This window comes from Ctenopharyngodon idella, chromosome 5 (genome assembly GCF_019924925.1).
Source record: "Ctenopharyngodon idella isolate HZGC_01 chromosome 5, HZGC01, whole genome shotgun sequence".
In the NCBI taxonomy this organism is placed as follows: domain Eukaryota; kingdom Metazoa; phylum Chordata; class Actinopteri; order Cypriniformes; family Xenocyprididae; genus Ctenopharyngodon; species Ctenopharyngodon idella.
The window spans coordinates 15200815-15222493 of record NC_067224.1 but is presented as its reverse complement, the minus strand read 5'-3'; the positions used below and the strand labels follow the sequence as shown (position 1 = coordinate 15222493).

The 21679-nt window shown below is 37.0% G+C and overlaps 2 protein-coding genes across 4 annotated transcripts; both read left to right on the top strand.

Annotated features, from left to right (window-relative positions):
- Positions 1-535: 535 nt before the first annotated feature.
- LOC127512073 (trichohyalin-like) lies at positions 536-19352 on the top strand. 3 transcript variants are annotated; one of them, XM_051892646.1, is made up of 12 exons: positions 536-894; positions 5836-5971; positions 6193-6292; positions 6390-6475; positions 6597-6765; positions 6860-7039; positions 7136-7258; positions 7550-7662; positions 13263-13290; positions 13381-13477; positions 13558-13657; positions 13809-19352. In XM_051892646.1, exons 2-12 carry the CDS (start codon positions 5837-5839, stop codon positions 19350-19352), a joined length of 6675 nt encoding a protein of 2224 aa, XP_051748606.1. In that variant the 5' UTR covers positions 536-894; position 5836. The 3 variants fall into 3 exon arrangements, with proteins under 3 accessions (XP_051748606.1, XP_051748605.1, XP_051748607.1); XM_051892645.1 differs by having other exon boundaries at positions 7547-7662; XM_051892647.1 differs by lacking the exons at positions 536-894; positions 5836-5971; positions 6193-6292 and having other exon boundaries at positions 6411-6765; positions 7547-7662.
- zgc:194398 (midasin AAA ATPase-domain containing protein) lies at positions 19349-21340 on the top strand. The gene has a single exon (XM_051892662.1). It carries the CDS (start codon positions 19630-19632, stop codon positions 20383-20385), a length of 756 nt encoding a protein of 251 aa, XP_051748622.1. The 5' UTR covers positions 19349-19629; the 3' UTR covers positions 20386-21340.
- The last annotated feature ends 339 nt before the right edge of the window (positions 21341-21679 follow it).

Here is a 21679-nt window from a genome sequence, read left to right as displayed (position 1 = left end):
ACAATGCAGATTGTGTCAAAGCAGCTTTACAGTAATACCTGGTAAATAATTTTGGCTGCACAGCAGCTCTTAAAGAAAATGGTGTCATTGTACAGCTTAAGTAAATTCAGTATTGATTCATTCCATTTTAAAAATCAATAGTTATTAATTTAGTTAATTTATCTATAAATCAGCACTGGAGAAAACATTGAGACAAAATATGTTTTCCAGTTTTGTTGAAGGTAATTTAAGCAATAAGTTATTGAAAGTTTTTCAATAACTGTCACAAAAATTAAATAATATATCAAGTACAATACTTGCTGAAGGGGCTAAAGCCTAGGCAAGGTCTTCTACTTTTTGGACTGTAAATCATGCATGCTATATGCCTACCACAGTAATAATTTTTCTGTCAATGCACATTATGGTGTCTGAAGAGTCTCATCTTTCGCTGAATGACCTTTTGCATCAGATTTTCTTGCAGGTAAAGTCAGATTCTACATTTGAATAGTAGCCTATGTCAAAAACACTAACCTGCAAGATTTTTCTTTTTTTTTTTTTTTTGATGATGATGATAAGAATTAGTTGTTTAAATTGTACCTACTAACAAAACATGTGCGTTTCAATTTTTTTTTTATTTTGAATACCAAACGCGTTCCAGATTTAGACCTAGAATATAGAAGGTTTTAAGCAGTGTGAATGTGATTGCATAACGCGATTGTGCGCTCATCTCCCGTTGGCTGCTCGTGCGCTTCTCAAAGTGGAGGGAAAGAGAGTGTGGGAGGGGGCTCGAGCTCGCACTTACATACACAACTACAATGTAACAGCCACGTAATATTCATTTACGGAGATTTACGGGAAATTCGGGAATTAAAACATATTATAATCGACGGGAATTTAAAAAACAAAACAAAACAGGTAAGTTCTGCTTGCTTTTTATGACAAATGGTTTGTTGTTATTTTTGTTCTTCAAATCAGAACAATGTAATGGCGTGACGTGCCAAGTACGCATCATCAGCGCACTGGATTAGTGTTTGTTTACTAAGCTTCTCGCTACTGTTCGAGTTCACCAGGTCCACTGTTTATAAGGAATGAATCATGCATATTTATTGAAATTCTTCACTTTTGCCCAAGGCTGGTCATTCTAGAATGTCGATAATTGTATTAATAAAACTGTTTTTACACTCTTGCAGAACATGTAAGAGCAAGTCTTAATATTTAATTAGGTTAGTTCATTATTAATGACACATGTGCGCTGTTTGTTATGCAATTGCAAGCTTTTGGTGGCTGCATATTTTGCCAGCGCTTTACTTGACGAATGCTGCTCGGTTCACCTAAAGAGTGAGCTTAAATTCGCTCGAAAAGCCCCCACTGTGTGTTTATATCTATGTTTGTAGATGTTTAAACGCGAAAGATTTTTTTTACACACATGCGCGCACAGCACAGTTTGGCCATCCTTACTTAAAACCTCTCGAAACACCTTTCGACTGTCGTTCAAAAACAGACAAAGGCTTGCGAGGGAATATATTCTCGTATAGGTTCTTTCGAAGTGTTTCTCCACAAATGTCTCTAGTTTGTCCATAAATGTCTCTAGAGATGGAGGAACATGTGCAAGAAGTGTTGGATAAGTTAAAGTTTTGTTTTGGTTCGTGGGACTTTAAATGCAGGGATTCCTCCGGCAGCGTGCCGGGACACACACACCCACTCTGCTTTTGCTTTTTGCTTTTGCGCAAAAAGCAAAGTACACAGTGTTACCAAACCTTTCAAGGCTTTTGTTAGGGGCCCCAAGCATTTCACTGGCGACCCTAAAGATCTTTTCTTGCACTATATCTTAGATAAAGCGTCCGCTTTCTGTATTTTAACTTTATCTGGCCTTTGATTTCTCTCTTTATATAAAAAGCTTTATAAAAAATAGTGTGTATGTTGTATAATATGATATATATTACAATTGGTGGTATGTTTCAGGTGACTGCTCCCAAGTGTTTTCTCAAAGTTTAGTTACTTAATTCATTTATTTATGTAATCTTTCATTTATTAATTTGTTTATTCATTTAAGAACGTTTTTATGCACACTGCAAATAATTCTCCAAAGCTTGATCTTAAACTTTAGTTTTATTTGTTTATGTATGTATTTGAAGAAATATATTTTATTAAAATGTAAAATTTTATTTGAATGCATTCAGCAGATAAATGCTGAGACCAATAGCAAATGCTAATGTGTTGAGTAGACTTGTATAATGTTTGCGTGACTTGTTTTCATATTGGCCTACAATGTCACATGTAAATGCCATGTGCAAAGCACCTCCTACATGTATTTTAAATGAACATGGGTAATGTTGTGTTAAATTTGTTCTGTACAATACATTTCATACATGTCTGCTGTTCTTTTATATGGAAAATACAGTGCATTTTTTCAATTGGAGAGAAACTTTTTAATCTGATATCATTGGTAGCTGTGAATTGATCATATACGTGACTACGAATGGAATTGAATTGAATCCATACATGACTGGCTTGTAAAAGAGGGAGTTCATCTGAAGTTGACATTAATTTGTTGTCATCAATTTTGTTAATCTAGCACATCGTGACAACATAACTAAGTTGCTGGTTAGCTGTTATGTTTGATACCTTTCAGACAACCAGATTGCACACTGGTTGTGCAGTTGTAGTTTATGGTGAGCATGTTTCTGCAAAGAGCTGATATTCATATTCAGTTGCCCTGCAGGTAGGTTGCCATGAGGAAGGTGTTCATCTGGTTTTCAGTAAACCCAAACACACACACACAAAGCTTGCTTTTCTGCCTCACTGGTAATGTTTCCTGACAGAAGGGCCGTTGACTAATTCATAAGGCAGCGCTTAACTGTTTTTTACTATCAAATATATAGGCACGAACATGAACAAACCCACTTTGTTATGTGGCTTACTAACACCTTCTTGTATTGACTGGTTCAGGCACAAGCTAACATTAAGTCTGTACTCATAAATGCATAAATTAATTACATATTGACTCATTCTTGTAGCTTCTGGAGTGTCTGCTTCGTATTCAATGTTTTTCCCTAATAATACTGCATGTGTTTACTGTGTATGTCATTTATCATTGCGATTTGCACTTTCAGAGGTAGTATCTGTCTCTCTGTGGTCTGTACAAGTATGAAATTACACACTTGATCTTTAAGACGAAAGCTTTGGCTGCAAGATGTAAGACAGCTTTTTACACAAGAATTTAAAAGAATGCCAAACCAGAAAAGGGGCCCACAGCACAGATGACTTTGTTTGTTTTTGTATGTATGCTACATATGTTGCTCCTCCCACTTATATGTTCTTCAGCTCCAGGACTCTTGAGCTACTTATGAAATGCACAAGAACTACTAATGTCTATGTGATTGAGTTGAGGCATTCTGGTGTGCCACACCTCTGCATTAAGCTATCTATTGATATATTTTTCTATCTCCACTGCAATAATCATCAAGAGCAGCTGTCAGTTCTATCACTCAAGGGCATTTCTTAGCCTTATGTCGCAAGCAGCATTTACCACATTCCAAAAAAGCCACAGTTAAAGACACATTTAAGAAGATATGATGCACCTTGCACACCTCAGTGCCAAAGTCTAAGTTAGAGGCTAATGTGACATTTGTGACAACAGGATCTACACTGAACGAAGAATCTCAGAACTCCACAGTAAATCTAGATTATCTCTGGAATCTTATTTTTTGAAGGTTGAAAAGGAATGTTTGTTTATTTTACATTTTTTGTGTAGAGGGTTTTATGCATATTCTGCCATTCAAACAAAGTGATGTTTAGCTATGCTCATCAGGAATTGTACAACTACATTATCTACAAAGTAACACATTGCTTATTGTAGATTTGTTCCAAAAGTTCTGTTCTTTTGAGAATTTTGTCTTTTAAAAATTGTCAGTTGTACAAACTTTTGTTCTTTTGAACTTTCTGAAAAAAAAAAGAATCCTGAAAGAAATGTTGTCACGTGTATGTACGGGACATATACGTCCCACCACTAGTTTATTTCTATGGTTGTTAATTAGTTCCCCACACCTGTTCTGTTTCTACCTTGATTACCCAGTTTGTATATAAGCCCGGAGTTCTTCTTAGTTCTTTGTCCTGTATCATCAAGTGTTTTCATGGTTGTGTTCTTTAACGTTCTCCTGTGTTTGCCTTGTGGATTATAATAAAGACTGTTTTTGTTTACAACTCCCTTCGTACAATCACAGCGTGACAAATTTATCTCAGTTTCTGCAAAAATATTTGGAAGCAGCACAACTGTTTTCAACATTGTTAATAATAAGAAATGTTTCTTGAACACTAAATCGGCATATTAAAATGATTTTGGAAGAACAAAGTGACCCTGAAGACTGAAATAATAGAGTGCAACAGTGCCCGCTCCCTTTTTCAGAGGTGCTGTTTCTAGACGTTATTTTTTCCATTCATTTTTCCCATAAGGATTTTAAAAAAGTCAATTAAAATGTTATAAGCCATGAACCAACCCAATCAGCTATGAGGTGAATCACAACACAACAAACTTTGATTTGAAGCAAAAATGTTTTTGAAAAAAAATGACAAAAAGAACAAAGGTACAAGACTGTGTACTTAACGACTTAAGTGAGGGAAAGAACTGCTATCCTATGAAGTATTACGAACAGCATAATCAAATTTAAAACGATGGAGAAATAGAAAAAATGCTCATTTATAAATGTTGATTTAATATATAAAAACAATAATATGTAAGCAATAAGGTACGAGAGGCTGTGCTGTATCGTGAATAAGTTGATTTATTCACAATACAGCACTAACCTCGAATACCTTATTGCTTTTATAAAACGGTTACCACACAATACAAATATTAAAGCCAAAAATATGTAGCAATGCAACATTCATGAAGTAAAATCACTAAAAGCCTTTCTTCTGCCGGAAAAAATAGTCCCTGACTGTGAACAGCAACAGAAGTTACATTATTACGCCATTAGATGGCGGCAAAGACTGTCTTTATGAGTGTGTCAGTCAGTAGCGAAGACTTTTACATTGAAAAGACTGAATTGTTGTGAACACGGAAATAGACGCAACTGACAAATGCTTTGACTAGCGCTGTCAGTCACGGGAAAACCCCTTAACTGTTAAAAGGACAAGATAATATCGGACATTTAAACAGATTTTTTATTATGAACATAGGACTGACCTGAAGGAAAATGCTAAATCTGAATGCAGGTAATAACTCCCTCACTCGATCTCTTTCTCACAATACTCTTCTACATAATAGAGTAAGCTTCAATGAACAATGTCAATTGAGAACATACAGTTTACGTTGCTAAGAGTGGTTGCTAAGGGTGTTGTGTAGTGATACATAGAACCGTTGGGTAAAGCGGTCATAACCGTGTTTTATCGTGAATAAAACACAGCTATTGACCAATCAGAATCAAGGACAGGAACTAACCTATATATATATATATATATATATATATATATATATATATATATATATATACACTAACTTCTAAAGGTTTATAAGTTATCTTTAAAATTCAATTTCCCCATGGAGAAAATGAATGGAGTTTTTACTTCTGGAACCTGACTGTTGCACTGAAAATTCAGCTTTGCCATCACAGTATTGAATTACATTTTAAAATATATTCAAATAGATAATAGTTACTTTAAATTGTAATATTATTTCACAATATTACTGTTTTTACTGTAAATATGTTGGTCTCAAACCACACTCAAAATAAAGGAGCAATAAGCAGTTGTACATTATCATTTACATCTTCCATAGCCAAGTTAAGACATACATTTTTAGATATTATGCGAGTGGTATTTTTTTAAGTATAACAAATACTATAATTTCTTCCATAGGATGGCATTCCCTGTAGATATTCTGACAAATGTGGATCAAGAGTCCTTAGAGCTAGCAGCCGAGGAATACATGTCTCAGCTCCCCTACAGAAATCATAAAACAGCTGAGTACATCAGCCTACCTGATTCCAAACAGGTAAGATGGTTGGTGCTATCTATAATATAATTCTCAGGAAAGTTTAATATTATTGTTTATTATATATATATATATATATATATATATACATATATATTTTTTTTTTTTTTTTTTTTTTTTATTATTATTATTGATGGAAATACTCTATAAACATTGTTCTTATATGAACAATGTGGTTTCAAAACATGTTCACATTTTCAATTATGTTCTCTTGGTGACAGATTGCGATTGGACCCTGCAATGTGAGTTTTGTCCCTCTATATGGAATAGATACTAAAAAGAAGCTCCTTGCATTGTTCTCACCTGATGACTTTACCACAGGTAATATGGTTAGAAGTTATGAAAATCAGAATCATTTGTAACATATTGTGATGTTAACACTGTATATTTCACCAGACATATTACATTATATTTGCAGTTGTTGGGCTTTATTTGTTGGGTCAGTGGTGGGGAGTTGAAGATGTTCTTAAAACAGCAGAGCCCTCAAGAACAGGCCTGATCAAGGTCAGTGTTTTCTCTTTTTTTTTTTTTTTTATGTAAGGCCAGTAATGCTTACTTTGAAAATCAGAGATCAGTTGAATACATTTTTAAAACTACTACAAGACTAGTGCCATGCTTATCGTAGGTCAGCACTCTTGGGGAGAGGATAGTCCTATATGTTCTCAACAGAATTGTGTTGAGAAATGAGAAGAGCAGTGAAGATGTTTCCTTTCTCTGCCATTGTGAGCATGAAAGTGCAAAAATACTATGGAAGGATGGAGAGGCCATTGGCTTTTACTCATACAAACCCAAAGGTAATGACAGTTCCTTCAAAGCCTTATGTACACTCCCAGACCTTACTTGTTGTTTTTACATTTTAGAAAACTTCATATTACTCTTCACTTACAGGTAGCTTGTGCAGAAACTTCTTGACCCAGTGCTATCAACTTCCTGTCATGGACACAGTATTTGTCAGGAAGTGTCACCGGGGCAAGGGTCATGGCGTGAAGATACTGGAAGACTTTGTTGGTAGCTTCAGAAAGGAGTTAATAGGGTTAAAGTTTCCTCTTTCAGAAGCTATGTATAAAGGTATAGAAACAGACTTACATTCTGGTCAAATGTCACCTTTTCTCACATATCAGATATTATTCCAGGTTTCTACATTTGGTAACTCTTTCTTTACAGTTTGTGAAAAGTACTTCAGTATATATCCAGCTGACAAAGAGATTCTGTGGGAAGTAGAGAAAATAGGAAGCCCTTTCCAGAGAACTCTAATAGCAAAAAGGCTACAGAAGTTGAAGCTAAAAGGTAAGGAAAATGCCTGTATTTTTAGCTTCAGTGATATGTAAATAAAAAACAAACAAACAATACACTGACTTCTAAAGCCACTTTTTGTCTATTCAGTGCTTTTATCTGACATGATGATGTCTTTGAATCATGTTAATCTGGTAGCTTTTCTCAGCAAATACTGATATTTGCGATTACTTGTGATAATAAATTTGATTAATTAAATAATTAATTAATTAGGATATCATGTAAATAATATAATTAAAATGTGTAATGGATTACAGCCCTAACAATGTTGTTCTTTATTAGCAGAGAAGGACCAGGTTGTGAGCAAACTGAATTTTGAGAAAGAGGATGTCACTGCTCCAATGGAAATTGAGATCACAAAGGTTCAGGAAACCACTGAATATACAGTGGAGATTGTGGTACATGAATTTCTGATTCTGTTACCTTTGTATTAATTAACTTTGTGTAGATTCGATTAACTAGTTTCCAATTTGATTCAAAATCATATTTTTTTGGCAAATTCAGAACAATTCAATACGATTAACAATGATTTGATTTGATTGATACAATTTTAGGATTTTTTTATTTTTTATTAATATGTTTATTATTATTTTTTATAGTTTTACAATAACAAAACTGTGGTACAGGTGTCTCATGGCAGTATATACAGTCATTCATCATACAATCCATCATACAATCATACAATGGTAGTTCAATGGTCGAGTGGAGGGAAATAGCACCAAACTAAACAAGAATCAAGAAATAAACACAATCAACTTACATTCTCAAGGAAATTCCAAAGAGGGACCAAACATGCCAAAAATCATTAGACCTCCGGTGTAAGTCACCGGTTAGTTTTTCTAAAGGTAGGGAAGTAGCAATTTGAGTCAACCACATATTGACAGAAGGGACCCGAGGAGTGGACCACAACAAAAGTATACATTTTTTCACCAAAAAGGTACAAAGATGTAGCACACATTCTAGATCATGGTTGAGGTGTAATTCAGCTTTACAATTCAAGAGATAGACCCTCGGGGATAGAGCAAAAGATTTACCAATGGTCCTCTGTACAACTTTATGTATCTCTTTCCAGTAAGTCTTGATCATGTCACAGTCCCAAAATACATGCATAACCGTACCAATATTAGACTTACACTTGAAACACAATTGGAAAACATTAGGAAAAATCTTGGGGAGGCAAACCGGTGTTAAATAAGTTCTGTAAATTAACTTAAAGTTTTGCTCATGACCAGGGTTCTAAATTAACTTTTTTGATCACCAGCCAGTGTGGCTGGTATCTTTTTAAAGTTACCAGCCAATCAGAATTTCCACTAGCCAAAATATTTTCCGGTGAAAACAAGAGAAATTATGAGTGCCACTGAATGCATTTGATCATTTTATTAACATTGTTGGCATGAAAAACACATATAAAGTACATGCGGCAATCATGACAAAACATGACGACATTTTCATTCACATTCACGACCCGTCAGCCATTTGGCATTAAATTTTCTTTTCTTCGTTTCTCTGTCGATATCCTCATCCCCTGCCTCGTTCCTCTTCTCGCCCCTGGAAATCTATCCCAACCACCACCACATTTAGTTTAATCTTAACTTTTTCCTTTAGCTAACTCCCTCCTCTTTCAGTCTATGCTCCCTGCTCTGGCTCCGTTCGTTCTTCTTCCTCCTTGTGTTTTCTGATGGACACTCTGTTCGTTTCCATGATTTCTCGCGCTGGTTTCACTGCAAACTGCGTGCAGCCAATGGGCGTATGAAACGTCATCGCGTAGCATTACGGCACAGTGTTCATGGGAAATGTAGGAAGTGCTGCTAGGGGGATAAATGACCGAGAACAGAGCCTCATGCATCACCGGCCTAACTGGCTAGTAAGGTTTTATTAACACCCGCCAAAATGAATTTTAACCCACATTTGGCGGGTTGGCGGGTGTTAATTTAGAACCCTGCTCATGACTCGATATTGATGCGCCTCTAAAGTAGACGCCAGAGCATGCCGAAAGCCAATCCTCGTCACTGAGATTAGTTCCAAAGTCTTTTTCCCATTCCAGTTTCAGAGGATCAAAGGAGGAGGAGCCAACATTAGATAGCATAGTATAAAAAACAGAAATCTTCCTTTTGAGAGAAAATGAAGAGTACAATTGTTTTTCTAAGCGTATTCTCTTGTCCTTTAGAAGTGATTCCAGAAAATGTCGTAATTGCACAACATAGCAACACAACAAATTTGGGAAACATCTCAAAGCCTCAATCCATTCTATTTAGAAACCAATTTATCATATTTTTAATCTGGGCAGGCCAAAAATATAGCTGGAAGTTAGGGAGTGCGACCTCTCCTAATTCTCTAGGTTTCAGTAAGATAGAAAATTTGAGTCTCTGCTTTTTTTTATTCCAGATTAATTTTGATGTAATGGAATTTAACTTTTTAAAGAAAGCAGCAGTCAAGTAACAGGGCAGACTTTGAAATAAAAAGTTCAACCTGGGTAGGATGTTCATCCTAATTACGTTAATCTTGCCCAGAAACGAAATGGGGAGGTTTGACCAATCGGACAAGTCCTGATTAATTTTGGTAACTAATGGGGTGTAATTAGCTTTGAATAAATCACACAAATTGGGTGTGATATTTATTCCTAAATATTGAAAACCTGAGGGAGCTAAACGAAACGGACAGCCCAAAGCAGCTTTGGGGGGAGCATACAAGTATAAGGCCTGAGATTTATTTCGATTAATCTTATACCTGGAAAATGTACTATATTCTCCAATAATCGAAAGGATTGTGTCAACGGAAGTCTCTGGATATTCAAAATATAATAACACATTGTCGCCACATAGAGAAATACGATGCTCATCTGAGCCAATTCTGATACCCTGTATACTTGTATTGGCCCTCATTGCCACAGCCAGAGGCTCAATGACCAAAGAAAATAAGAGGGGTGAAAGCGGACAGCCCTGGCGGCAGCCTCTACCAACAGGAAATCTACTAGACATTAGCCGGTTCGCCATAGACTGGGAATATAAAAGTTTAATCAAATTAATAAAATTGTGCCCTAAATTTATCTTCTCTAATACGGCAAAAAGAAAAGGCCACTCCACCCTATCGAATGCCTTTTCGGTGTCAAGTGAAACAATTAATGTGGGATCTTTGGTCATATGTACATAATCTAGAATTTTCAGTAATCTACGAATGTTATCAGAGCCATATCTAGATTTTACAAACCCGGTCTGATCTGGCGAAACGATAAAAGGAAGGACGGATTCAAGGCATCGAGACATTGCTTTAGTCACGATTTTGTAATCTACATTCAATAAACTGATGGGGCGGTAGGAGGAGCAATTTAAAAAAGTTCTGTTTCTTTCAGAAACAACAGGAAGAAAAATTTTACGCAAATAGTCTGATAAATCCCCCTTCAAACCACAACCCTCAGCTTTGTATAAAGTCCTATAAAAATTGGAAAGAGTATCGTTAATTATCTGGGGATCAAAAGAGACCCTGCCCTCTGGAGTCCTGATTGCCTTTATAACTCTTTCTTGTTGTGCTTTTTTAAGTTGATATGCAAGTAAACGACTAGGTTTATTTCCGAATTCATAATATTTTTGCTTACTAAAAAAAACAGTAATTTCTTAATATGCTCCATGTGGTCTAAATTTAATTTCGCTCTGGCTCTGTTCAGCTGAATCCAATTGGTCTGATTTGGTATTTGTTTGTGTTGGTTTTCTAGGTCAATCACTTCGGTCTCTAATTCTCTCCTTTTTTAGGGCCCGAGCACCGATGGTGTGAGGACCCTATTGTAATTGCTCGGACAATTCTTCTTCTTCTCTGAAATGAATCGCATTTTTGAGGGCCTAAACATACTCGAAAACTCATGAACCTTTGCACACACGTCAGAAGTGGTGAAAATTTATGTCTGAAATGGGTTTCAGAATTAGGTGTGGCGAAATGGCTCGATAGCGGCACCTACAAAATTTTAACGAAGTGCCCCTGACGCTACATTTCACGTACAAGTATGAAATTCGGTACACATCTAACAGCCCAGTACCTACAAAAAAGTCTCTTGGAGCAAAATCTGAAAACCAACAGGAAGTCAGATATTTTGAATTTTCTCTGCAAAATTTGTGCAATTTTTGCCATTTCCACACGTTGTACTTTAACAAACTCCTCCTATAGCTTTAATCGGATCAAGGTCATATTTGGTCAGTCTAATCTAAAGGCCTTTGTCACATTAAATTGCGAAGATCTAGAGTTTTCACTAAAGGGCGTGTCCGTAGCGGCCTGACAAAATTCGATGTTTCGCCATGAAACAGGAAGTTGTTGTAACTCGGGCATACAATGTCCAATCTGCCCCAGACTTCACATGTTTAATTAGAGTCCTGGCCTGAAGACATCTACATGGCAATATTCAGTTATAGTTATAGCGCCACCTGTGGGTTACAGGAAATAACATGTTTTACACTGTGATTAACTCCTCATAGACATTTAACCAGAACCACATCATATATGGTCAGTCTAATCTTGAGGCCTTAGTGACGTTAAATTGCGAAGATCTAGAGTTTTCATTGAAGCGCGTGTCCTTGGCGGACTGACAAAGTCTGATGTTTCGCCATGAAAGAGGAAGCTGTTGTAAGTCAGGCATACAATATCCGATCTGTCCCAAACTTCACGTGTGTGATAAGAGTCCTGGTCTAAAGACATCTATATGCCAATATTCAGTTAGTCATAGCGCCACCTGCTGGCAACAGGAAATGGCATGCTTTACACTTTAATTCACTCCCAGAAACACATTTCAATATGCCACGAAGTGCCAAACATACTAGAAACATGTTATATCATGCAACACTTGGCTAAGTGCTAATGTATGCGATTAACGCCACGAAACAGGAAGTTGTTGTAACTCAGGCATACAATGTCTGATCTGCTCCAAACTTCACATGTTTGATAATGGTCCTGGCCTGAAGACATCTACATGGCAATATTCAGTTACAGTCAAAGCACCACCTGTTGGCAGCAGGAAGTGTGGCACTTTGAAATGACTAAGGCCAATGAGTAGGAGTTTCCCTTTCAGATGCAAAATTTATGGAAGGAGAATATTTAAATGAATCACGCAACGCGATTTACTAATGTTTGCGCTTGTCAATTTACTGGTATTTTTCACCATTATTTAACGCCCCAAAAAAGCATGTCTTAACCTATTTTGCGACATGGCTGCAATTGTTGCTGCTAGGAGGAGACACCACAGAGAACAGAGAGCGTGTGGTAGAAGGGAAAAAATATTTTCCACTTGTATTCATTTCCTTGGAATGCCAGAGGAAGACATTATCCGAACATATTATTTGCCAAGCAGATTACAAGATTGACAGATTACAAGTTGCGCCTGTGTCGACCTGCACCTGATAAGCATCAGTTCTGTTTATTTGAGACCCAACGCTAATTTGCGCTGCTCTTGTTAGATTGCATTGGTCATTATGTAAATGATTTGACTGCGTCTGTGTTCTTTAATTTGAATATCACATGCAAAACTTACCACTCCCATTGGCGCATTTGTGGAATTGCGCTTTCACGTTAATTTGCCCTGTTTAGTAAACCTGGCCCTAAGTGTCCCCAACTAAGCAAACCAAAGGCGACATTGGCAAAGAACCCAAATTCCATCAGGTAACAGAATTGAGAAGATAAAAAAACTCTGGGAGAATCCAGGCTCAGTCGGGGACCAGTTCACCTCTAATCGAATGAATGCACATGGTGCGATTATGATTCCAGGCTGCATCACAAGTCAGATTGTGGAATTGATATCATTCAGGATATTTCATCTAGTTCCTTCTGCTGAAAGATTGGGATACATCACACTGGCATATGCAAATGAAATTCTCACAAAATGAGTTGGCAAACTGATTCAATTTTTAACATTTTGATTTGATTAATAAATTAGACTGAATTGTTAAATTCATATTGAATCTGTAAATTATGAAGTATATTATGAAGTAAATCTTATATCCAATATTGATATTAACTTTAGGAGGAGACCATTACAGACATCACCAAAGGCAAGTATAATCTTTTGGTTGAACAATAATTTGCTCAATAAAGTCTCTCCAGCCAAATCTAACTGATGTTCTTCACTGTTACAAAAGTAGATGACATACCTGTCACAAGGCGTGGCAGAGGTAGCGACCTGAAACGCAGAGGTATCAGAGAAAATTCAGAGGAGAGTCTTTCAAAGAACACAATCAGGTAACGTTACTTGTCAGCAGAATACCATATAACAGTATTAATTACTACATTATGTTCATAATTAACTATGTCTCACAAAGGGTGGAAGACATTGAGGCAGGAGTTGAAAGTCCAATTGAGGTGGCAACCGAGGAACATCTTGATGACACTTTTTCTGTAAAAGAATCAGAAACTCTCAGGGTATGAATTCGACCAAATAAATCTATGGTTTATATCATTACTAAACAGCTTGAACAGTATTATTATGTACTTGTTTACTTAAAATGTCCTTTTTTCCAAATTTTCACACTTTTAGTACAGTAATTAACATCTGCCTTCTCTAATTTGGCAGAGTACAACAGACACAGAAATTGCAACTGTGACAAATATTTCAGAGGTTAGAAGTTCACAGAAAGAGGAGGAATGGGAAATTGAAAAAGACAAAGTCACAGCTACATCAGAGGGGACTCCAGTCACCCACTTCACCACAGCTGGGGAAATAAAGAGCCAAGAAGGCAGTAAAAAGGAATGTGAAATGGTTAATAAGGAGCAAACTGTAGTAATACAAAGAGCCACTATAGGGTCTATTGACCAAAGCCAACTTCAGTCTGTGGTGGATATAGAAATTGTCAAGATGAGTACAGGAACTGAAGAGGAACAAATTGAGAATTTAGAAAAGAACAAAAAGGTTGAGAAACATAAACCTGTGTGTGAGGCAGAGAAGGAGGAAATAAAGCAAATGCTGGATGAACCTGAAGAGGAAAAGGCTGTGAGTGGGATTGTTGAAACATATAACAATACTGAAGCTTTAGAAGAGGTGACAGATCAATCAGGGACTCTTGCTAACAAAGTAAAAGAGTCTAAGGTTGAGGAATACAAAGAAAAAGACAAGCTTACAGTGGAAACGGATTCTACTATGGATGCTGAAATCACACAGGTTGGGGAAACTGTAGATGTAGTTCCTGAAATTTCAGAAATAGACCAAGAAGAAGCACCACAACAGTCATCTGTAGAGTCTGCTGAGGTACACAAATTGAAAACAACACCTGAAGAGGATGAGGAGACAGTGGAAAATAGCTCTATGATGTTGACACTGAGTGAAGCCAAACTTTCTCCTAAAGAGGCAAGTGATAATCACGGAGAGATAGATATTGCTGAACAAGATGAAATGAAGCACACAGTGTCAACTGAGAAACAAGCAGCTGAAGAAATTATGAGAATGGAGGAACAAGATGGTACATTGGACACAAGAGAAGGATATAATGCAGCAGCTGATGCCAAAATAACTCCAGAACAATCAACTGGATACAAAGAACAAGAGGGTGAACCAGAACCTGAAACCACAGAGGTTGTTCTTCTAAGCCAAGTTGAGAAACCAGAGGAGAAAACAGACACTGAACAAGCTAAAGAGGATGCACAAACTTCATATGAGGCAGATAAGTTGATTCCCAAACAAGGCAAACAAGCTCAAAAGAAAGGATCTACTGACACCCCAAGTAGATCAACAAGTCTTAGAGATCAACCTGTTGACCCTGGGGCGACAGTTAGATGTCTCAGAAGCACTTTGAAACCAATCAAGATCACCCCTGTTAGGAGATCTACACGTAGCAAAGTAGTGATTCAGCAGGTGGAAAGTGTTGAGCCACAAGTTGAGGCAAAATTCAGGACTGATGAAAACCCAGAAAGGGATGAAGTTATTGCAGAAAAAGTAGGTCTAGAGGAGAGTGAAAAGGCAAACACAAATGTTGATGAAACAACAGTCATTGAAACTGGAAGTTCTGAACTGCTGAAAGCTACAGAAATAGATGACAAAGAGAAAACACCACAGATTACAGAAGGTACTGAGGAGGACATCCCACTTGTAGAAGCAGAAACTGATGAGGATGTAACAGAAAAAGTCAAAGAAACCAAAAAGATGGAGAACAAGGAAGCAAATTTAGCTGAACAAACAGACAGTGGTATAGAGATGAGCAGTCTTGCTCAGGAGAAAAATGTCCAGGAAGAGGAGGTACCAGTCAGGACAGAAAGAAGTCTTAGACGTAGAACAATAAGAGTTCAGTCTCCACTGAGAAGGAAATCTAGACGTGTACAAAAACAAGAAGCTGAAGCAGATGTTAAACATCAGGAAAGACATGCAGTGGTGACCAAGAGTAAAACTGAATCAGTCTCAACAACAGAAGAGAGAGTTGAAGAAATGGATCAAGAGGTCAACAAGATGGAGAACAAGGAAGCAAATTTAGCTGAGTTGGAGCCAGTGGAAGAGGATACTGAGAAGATTATCCCACTTGTAGAAGGAGAACCTGATGAGGATGCAACAGAAAAAGGATTTGAAGAAATCAACAAAATTGAGAAAAAGGAAATAAATTTAGCTGAGTTAGAAGAACCAGACATGATTAGAAATGAAGATGAAAAAACTTTAGCATCAACAGAAGAGACTGTGAATGTCTGTGTACCAATTATTACAACAGAGACCAGTTTTGAAAGTCTTGATATAAAAACTGTAGAAACTGCAGCTGTTGATACTGAGAAATCCGAGCTAATGATGGATGTAGAAATAGATGATCAAGAAAAAGAAGCAGAACCTGATGAGGAGACAGGGATAGAGGATGGTACTCCAGTAATAACATTACAAAAAGCCACAGTAGTACTTGTAGATTTGAACAAACTTTCTCAAAATACAGAGGAGGTTGAGACTCTAGAAATCTTAAAACATTCCCAAATGGAGGAACATCTGGAACTTGATAAACCAGATAAAAGTGAACAAGAACTGTGCAACCTGGCATCAGAAGAGGAAGAACAAAAAGAAGAAATACAAACACAGGAAGCCACTGAAATGATCCCCGAGGAAGAAAAAATAGAGGAAGAAAAGATCACAGTTGAAGAGCAGAACAAACTCAATGAACAAGACATGACATTTGAGGAGCAAAAGCCAATAGAAGATTTAGCCACAATGCCAGCTCAGAGCAACTTGGTGGAAAGCAATAAAAATGAAAACAATCAGAATGAGGATGAATTTGTAGAAGCAGAACCTGAAGAGGATGTGGTAGAAAAAGAAGCTGGGAACAAGGAAACAAATTTAGCTGTGACAAAGGACACAGTTGAGGAGGCACCTGAGATGGGAGAAGAAGCCAATTTAGAGCAACAGAAAAATGAACCATTTATTAAAAATGAAAAAGAAACAGCTGAGACAGAAAACCCCATGGAAATTGACCCAGTGGTTAACAAGAAGCAAATGTACATTATAGAGGGGACCACCATTCAAATAGAGGAGAAGACCTCACAGGTGGAAAGCACTGAAACCATTCAAAGTGACAATGAAAGGATCACAAGGAGAAGTCTCAGGCTCAGTGCAAAATCAGTCACAGAATCTACACAGAAGACCAGAAAATCTACACGTCTCCACAAAGCAGATTTGGAACAAGTAAAAGCAGCAGATATGAGTGGAAATAAATGTGAAGAAACCTCAGCAAAGACAGAAGAGACTGTGAACGTGTGTATACCAGTAATTACATTAGAGCCCAATTTGGAAAGTATTGGTGAAATAGCAAAGACAAATCTTGAAGAAACTACAGCTGTTGAACCTGAGACTTCTGAACGGATGAGTGTAGAAACAGATGATAAAAAGGAGGCACCTCAGATTCTAGAGGAGGTCACATTTGTAGAAGCAGAACCTCATGAGGAGGTAGAGAAAGATTATGGTATTCCAATAATACAGCTGCAAAAAGCCACAGTAATACTTGTAGATTTAAACAACCTTTCCCAAAATAGAGAAGGAGAGTGTGACACTCCAGAAGTCCTAACGCATTCCCAGACAGAGGAACAACTGGAACTGGATGAACCAGATAAAAGTGAATATCAACAATGTATACAGACATCAGAACATGAGGAACAGCAAGAAGAACTACAAAAAGAGGAAGATACTGAAAAGACCCCTGAGGAAGAAGAGAACAAAATGGAGGAAGAAAACACAGTTGAAGAACAGAATAAACATGATAAACAAGACATGACATTTGAGAAGCAGAAACCAATAGAAGATTTGGAAGGACAAAATGATGTAAAGGAGATTGTAGAGGAATATAAGGCAGTCGTAGATGAGGATATGGAAGAAGCTGTAACATCTAAAGAGCATCCAGAAGCAACAACAATGGCAGAAAATGATCAAGATATTGCTTTAAAAGAGAAACAAATGGACAGTGATGTAGAAATTAGTGGTCTTACTCAGGAGGCACCAGAAGCTATCCAGGAAATCTTAGAAGAGGAGGTTCCAGTCAGCACAGAGAGAAGTCTCAGACATAGAACAATAAAAGTTCAGTCACCACCAAGAAGGAAATCTAGACGTGTACAAAAACAAGAAGCTGAAGCAGATGTTGAACATCAAGAAAGACACACAGTGGTGAACCAGAGTAAAACTGAATCAATTTCAATGACAGAAAAGACAGTTGAAGAAATGGATCAAGAGGTCAACAAGATGGAGAACAAGGAAGCAAATTTAGCTGTGTTGGAGCCGGTGGAAGAGGATACTGAGAAGATTATCCCACTTGTAGAAGGAGAACCTGATGAGGATGTAATAGAAAAAGGATTTGAAGAAATCAACAGGATGGAGAACAAGGAAACAAGCTCAGAGAATGATGCGGCTCCTGAGATGGGAAGAGAAGATGCCAATTTAGAGCAACATGAAAATGAGCCATTGGTTAAAAATGAGAAAGAAACAGCCGAGGCAGAAAAACCCATGGAGGTGGATAAAGTTTCAGTGGTTTGCAAGGAGCAAACATGCAATATAGAGGAGACTGCCATTCAAGTAGAGGAGAAGGTCGTGCAGATGGAAAGCTCTGAAACCAATGAAAATAAAAGCGAAAGAATCACAAGGAGAAGTGTGAGGATCAGTGCACAGTCAGTCACATCTACACAGAAGACAAGAAAATCTACACGTCTCCACACAGCAGAGTTGGAACCAGTGAAAGAAGCAGATATGAGTGGAAATGAAGAAAGCCCATCAACGACAGTTGAGACTGTGAATGTCTGTGTACCAATTATTACAGTAGAGGCCAATGTGGAAAGTCTTGATAAAGATGGAGATGGAGATATGGTTTCCATGAGTAGAAAGGTGGAAACTACTTCATATGAGCAAGAGATAGACATATCAAATGATAAGGGAAAGGTGGATGAAGCTTTGCCTGACAAATCTACAGATGATGAAGAAGATGAGACCAAGAGCTCAATTAAAACAACTGAAAATGAAATTCTGGTGGAAATTGATAAAACACAAAAAATTGTAGAGGGGGGAGTTCAAGATGAAGAAAAAGTGGAGCCTCCACAGGAAAACACAGGCCAGAAACATGAGGAGAATATTCAGGAGAACGAAAGAACAAGCTCAGTAGAAGAGGATGTTGCTCAACAAGAAGCAGCACTGTCAAAAGAGGAAAATGTAGGGGAAACCACTCCGACGAATGAACTTAAGACAACCGCTGTGGAGGAGAAGGTTGTTTTAGAAAGCTCGGATCAAGAAGCACCCTTCATTACAAGAAGAAGTCTCAGATACCGAACAGTAACAGTCCAGTCTACACCAAGAAGAAAATCAAAACACCTCCACAGACAAGTGGTGGAGTCAGAAAAAGAAACAAAGGACAACATATGTGGAAATGAAAATGACTCAGCAATACAGGAATCAGCTGATGATTTAAATATCCCTATAGAGAAGGAGAATAAGGCATTAAATGCTGAGGAGAGCATTGCTGAATTTGAAAATTTGAAGACAAAAGAAGGAGAAGGCATTATTCAGGGAAATATAGAAGGAAAGGCAGATGAAACAGGGACAAAAGATGATGCTGTAGAGGAAGGAAATGAAGTCCTGTTTGAAATCAATGAAAGTAACAGTGCCAGCCCTAGAAAACACTAAGCAGAACAAGACTCAAGAGGAAAATTTTGAGAGAGATGTACAGGTGCCTAAGGAACAGGAGGATGAGGTCTCAAGTGTACAGGAGGAAGAGAAACCACTCCAGGAAAGAGAAAATGAAGACGCAGTGCAAGGAAGTTCTTTTGGTTTGGAGGAAACAGCAGTGGAAAGCAGAACCCTGAGAAAAAGACTGACTGTTGAAATAGCTGCTCCAAGAAAATCAAAACGTCTTCGCAAACGAGAGCATGATGACGATAGCGAGCAAGTCAAGGAGGCAGTTATGGAACAAACTGAGACAGTTGAAGTGACATTTACAGCAGATAATGTAGAGCTGAGCTCAGATGTACCTGCAGCAGTTTTTGAGGGCAGTCATTTGGGTGGAGAAATACAACAGATAATACAGAAAGGGACTAAATCAGATGGAGATTGTAATATACATGAAGACACCAAGACATATGTAGGTGAATCTCAAGAGGAGCAGAAAGAGAAAAAAGTAAATAAACCTCAGACAGATGAGGATAACGAAGAGGTTATGGAGCAAAATAGCAAGAAAGTAGAAGAGACGGGTGAAATGGAGGAAGTGATAGAGCAACATGTGGAGACAGAAAAGCAAAAGCTTGAGTCCAGTACAAATGAGGGCTTCACTTTAGCGTTGGAAGTAGAGGAAACATCTGATCAAGAAGAAAATAAAGCAGATGAGGAGAGCAGAGTGGCCATGGAGGCCACAAAAGACATATTCACATCTGCAGAAAAATCTGATGAAGGTGAAGAAAATATCTCTGATGAGGATGAGAAAGGTCTTGACATTGAAAAGCATGTTCTTCAGAGTAGCTCAAGTACATCTTCAAGCAGACGAAGATCAATGAGACTGCAAATGCATGAACCTAAAAAGAACACTAAAGAAGATGAATCAGATTCAGAGGAGTCAGAAGTACAACAAACAGCGAAACAGAGACATCAGAGAAAAAGAAAAGCCATAACTGACTTGACACCTGCACGCAGATCAAAAAGCTATGTTAGGGGAAAAATTGTTTAGCAGATTTGTGGCTCTTGTATTAGTACAAGCCTGCTATGCATTGCTTAAGGGACCTACCAATTATATACATAATGTGAAGTTTTCTATTACATTTTCATATGCAAAATAATGCAAATTATTTTAAACAACTATATTTTGTATTTCTTTCGGAAGTATTGGGGATTTTATAAAATACTTGTTTCTTGAAATTATGATTTATTGGTAAATTAAGCATGATAAGTATAACATTTTAGTTGGTAAATGTCTAACTACAATATATTTAGGTTAGACGGTTATTGTTTCTTTTTACATTTTTATTCTATATTGTGCTTTGCAATTTCATTATAGAGGTAGTTTTTATTGTAGCACTATTTTTTATATATTCTATAGTAATTTTTATTTTAAATCCAGAAAATTCAACTAAATGAATTCACATGCAACAATTCACTACATTCAGTTCTGGATAGGATGCTAAATTAAATATTGTTCCTCATTTTCAGAGTCAACGGGCAAGTGTTTTGTGTGAATTTTTTTCCAATGTGCAGTATGTGCTTCCATTACATATAGTGTACCTTTCAAAGGTGGATTTGTGACAAGTTTTGTGACTGCAGTGTCCCAAATTATAGAGAATCTGCCACAACTGCTCTTGTTTTATTGCCAAGGAAATTATATTAGTCTTTTGTGAATCTCAAAGCAATATATTTTGTAACTGGATCCATTTGATCATTTTCATAGCAAATGGTCGCGAATGTGTAATGCTATAGGTTTGTTGAAGGTTGTTTATTTAGCACTCCATTCTGTTAGCAGAGCAGTTTATGTAGCTTAACATTTTACTTTTCACATCAATATTAAAATGCAAAAAGAATGACTTTTTTCTTTTATCTCTGTGATTGCCCTGTGAAAACATTTCCCTGAACTGTGATTTGTCAGCTAACTTTTCTTAAATGTTTAAATAAATTCATAAATTAAAAATAAATTTGTCAGTTGTCAATTATATGTTGAGATAGGCTCCAGCATCCTTTGCGATCCTATAAAACATAAAACAAGCAGTTTGCGAAAAGGATGTCAGTTGTTTGACATATTTACAGTATTTGTTTGATTTATTTTTTATACATCCAACACTAATAGCAAAATAGCTCACATAACTACATATGAAATACAATGGCCCCAAAAAGTAACTTTAAAAAGCATGAACTTGCACAAAAGCCAAGTAACATCATCAAACAAATGATGCAAGACTTTTATTCTTATTTTTCCCAGTTACTTTTAAACAATTACAGTTAATAGGCTATGATCCAAAGGTGATTTTAGTGGA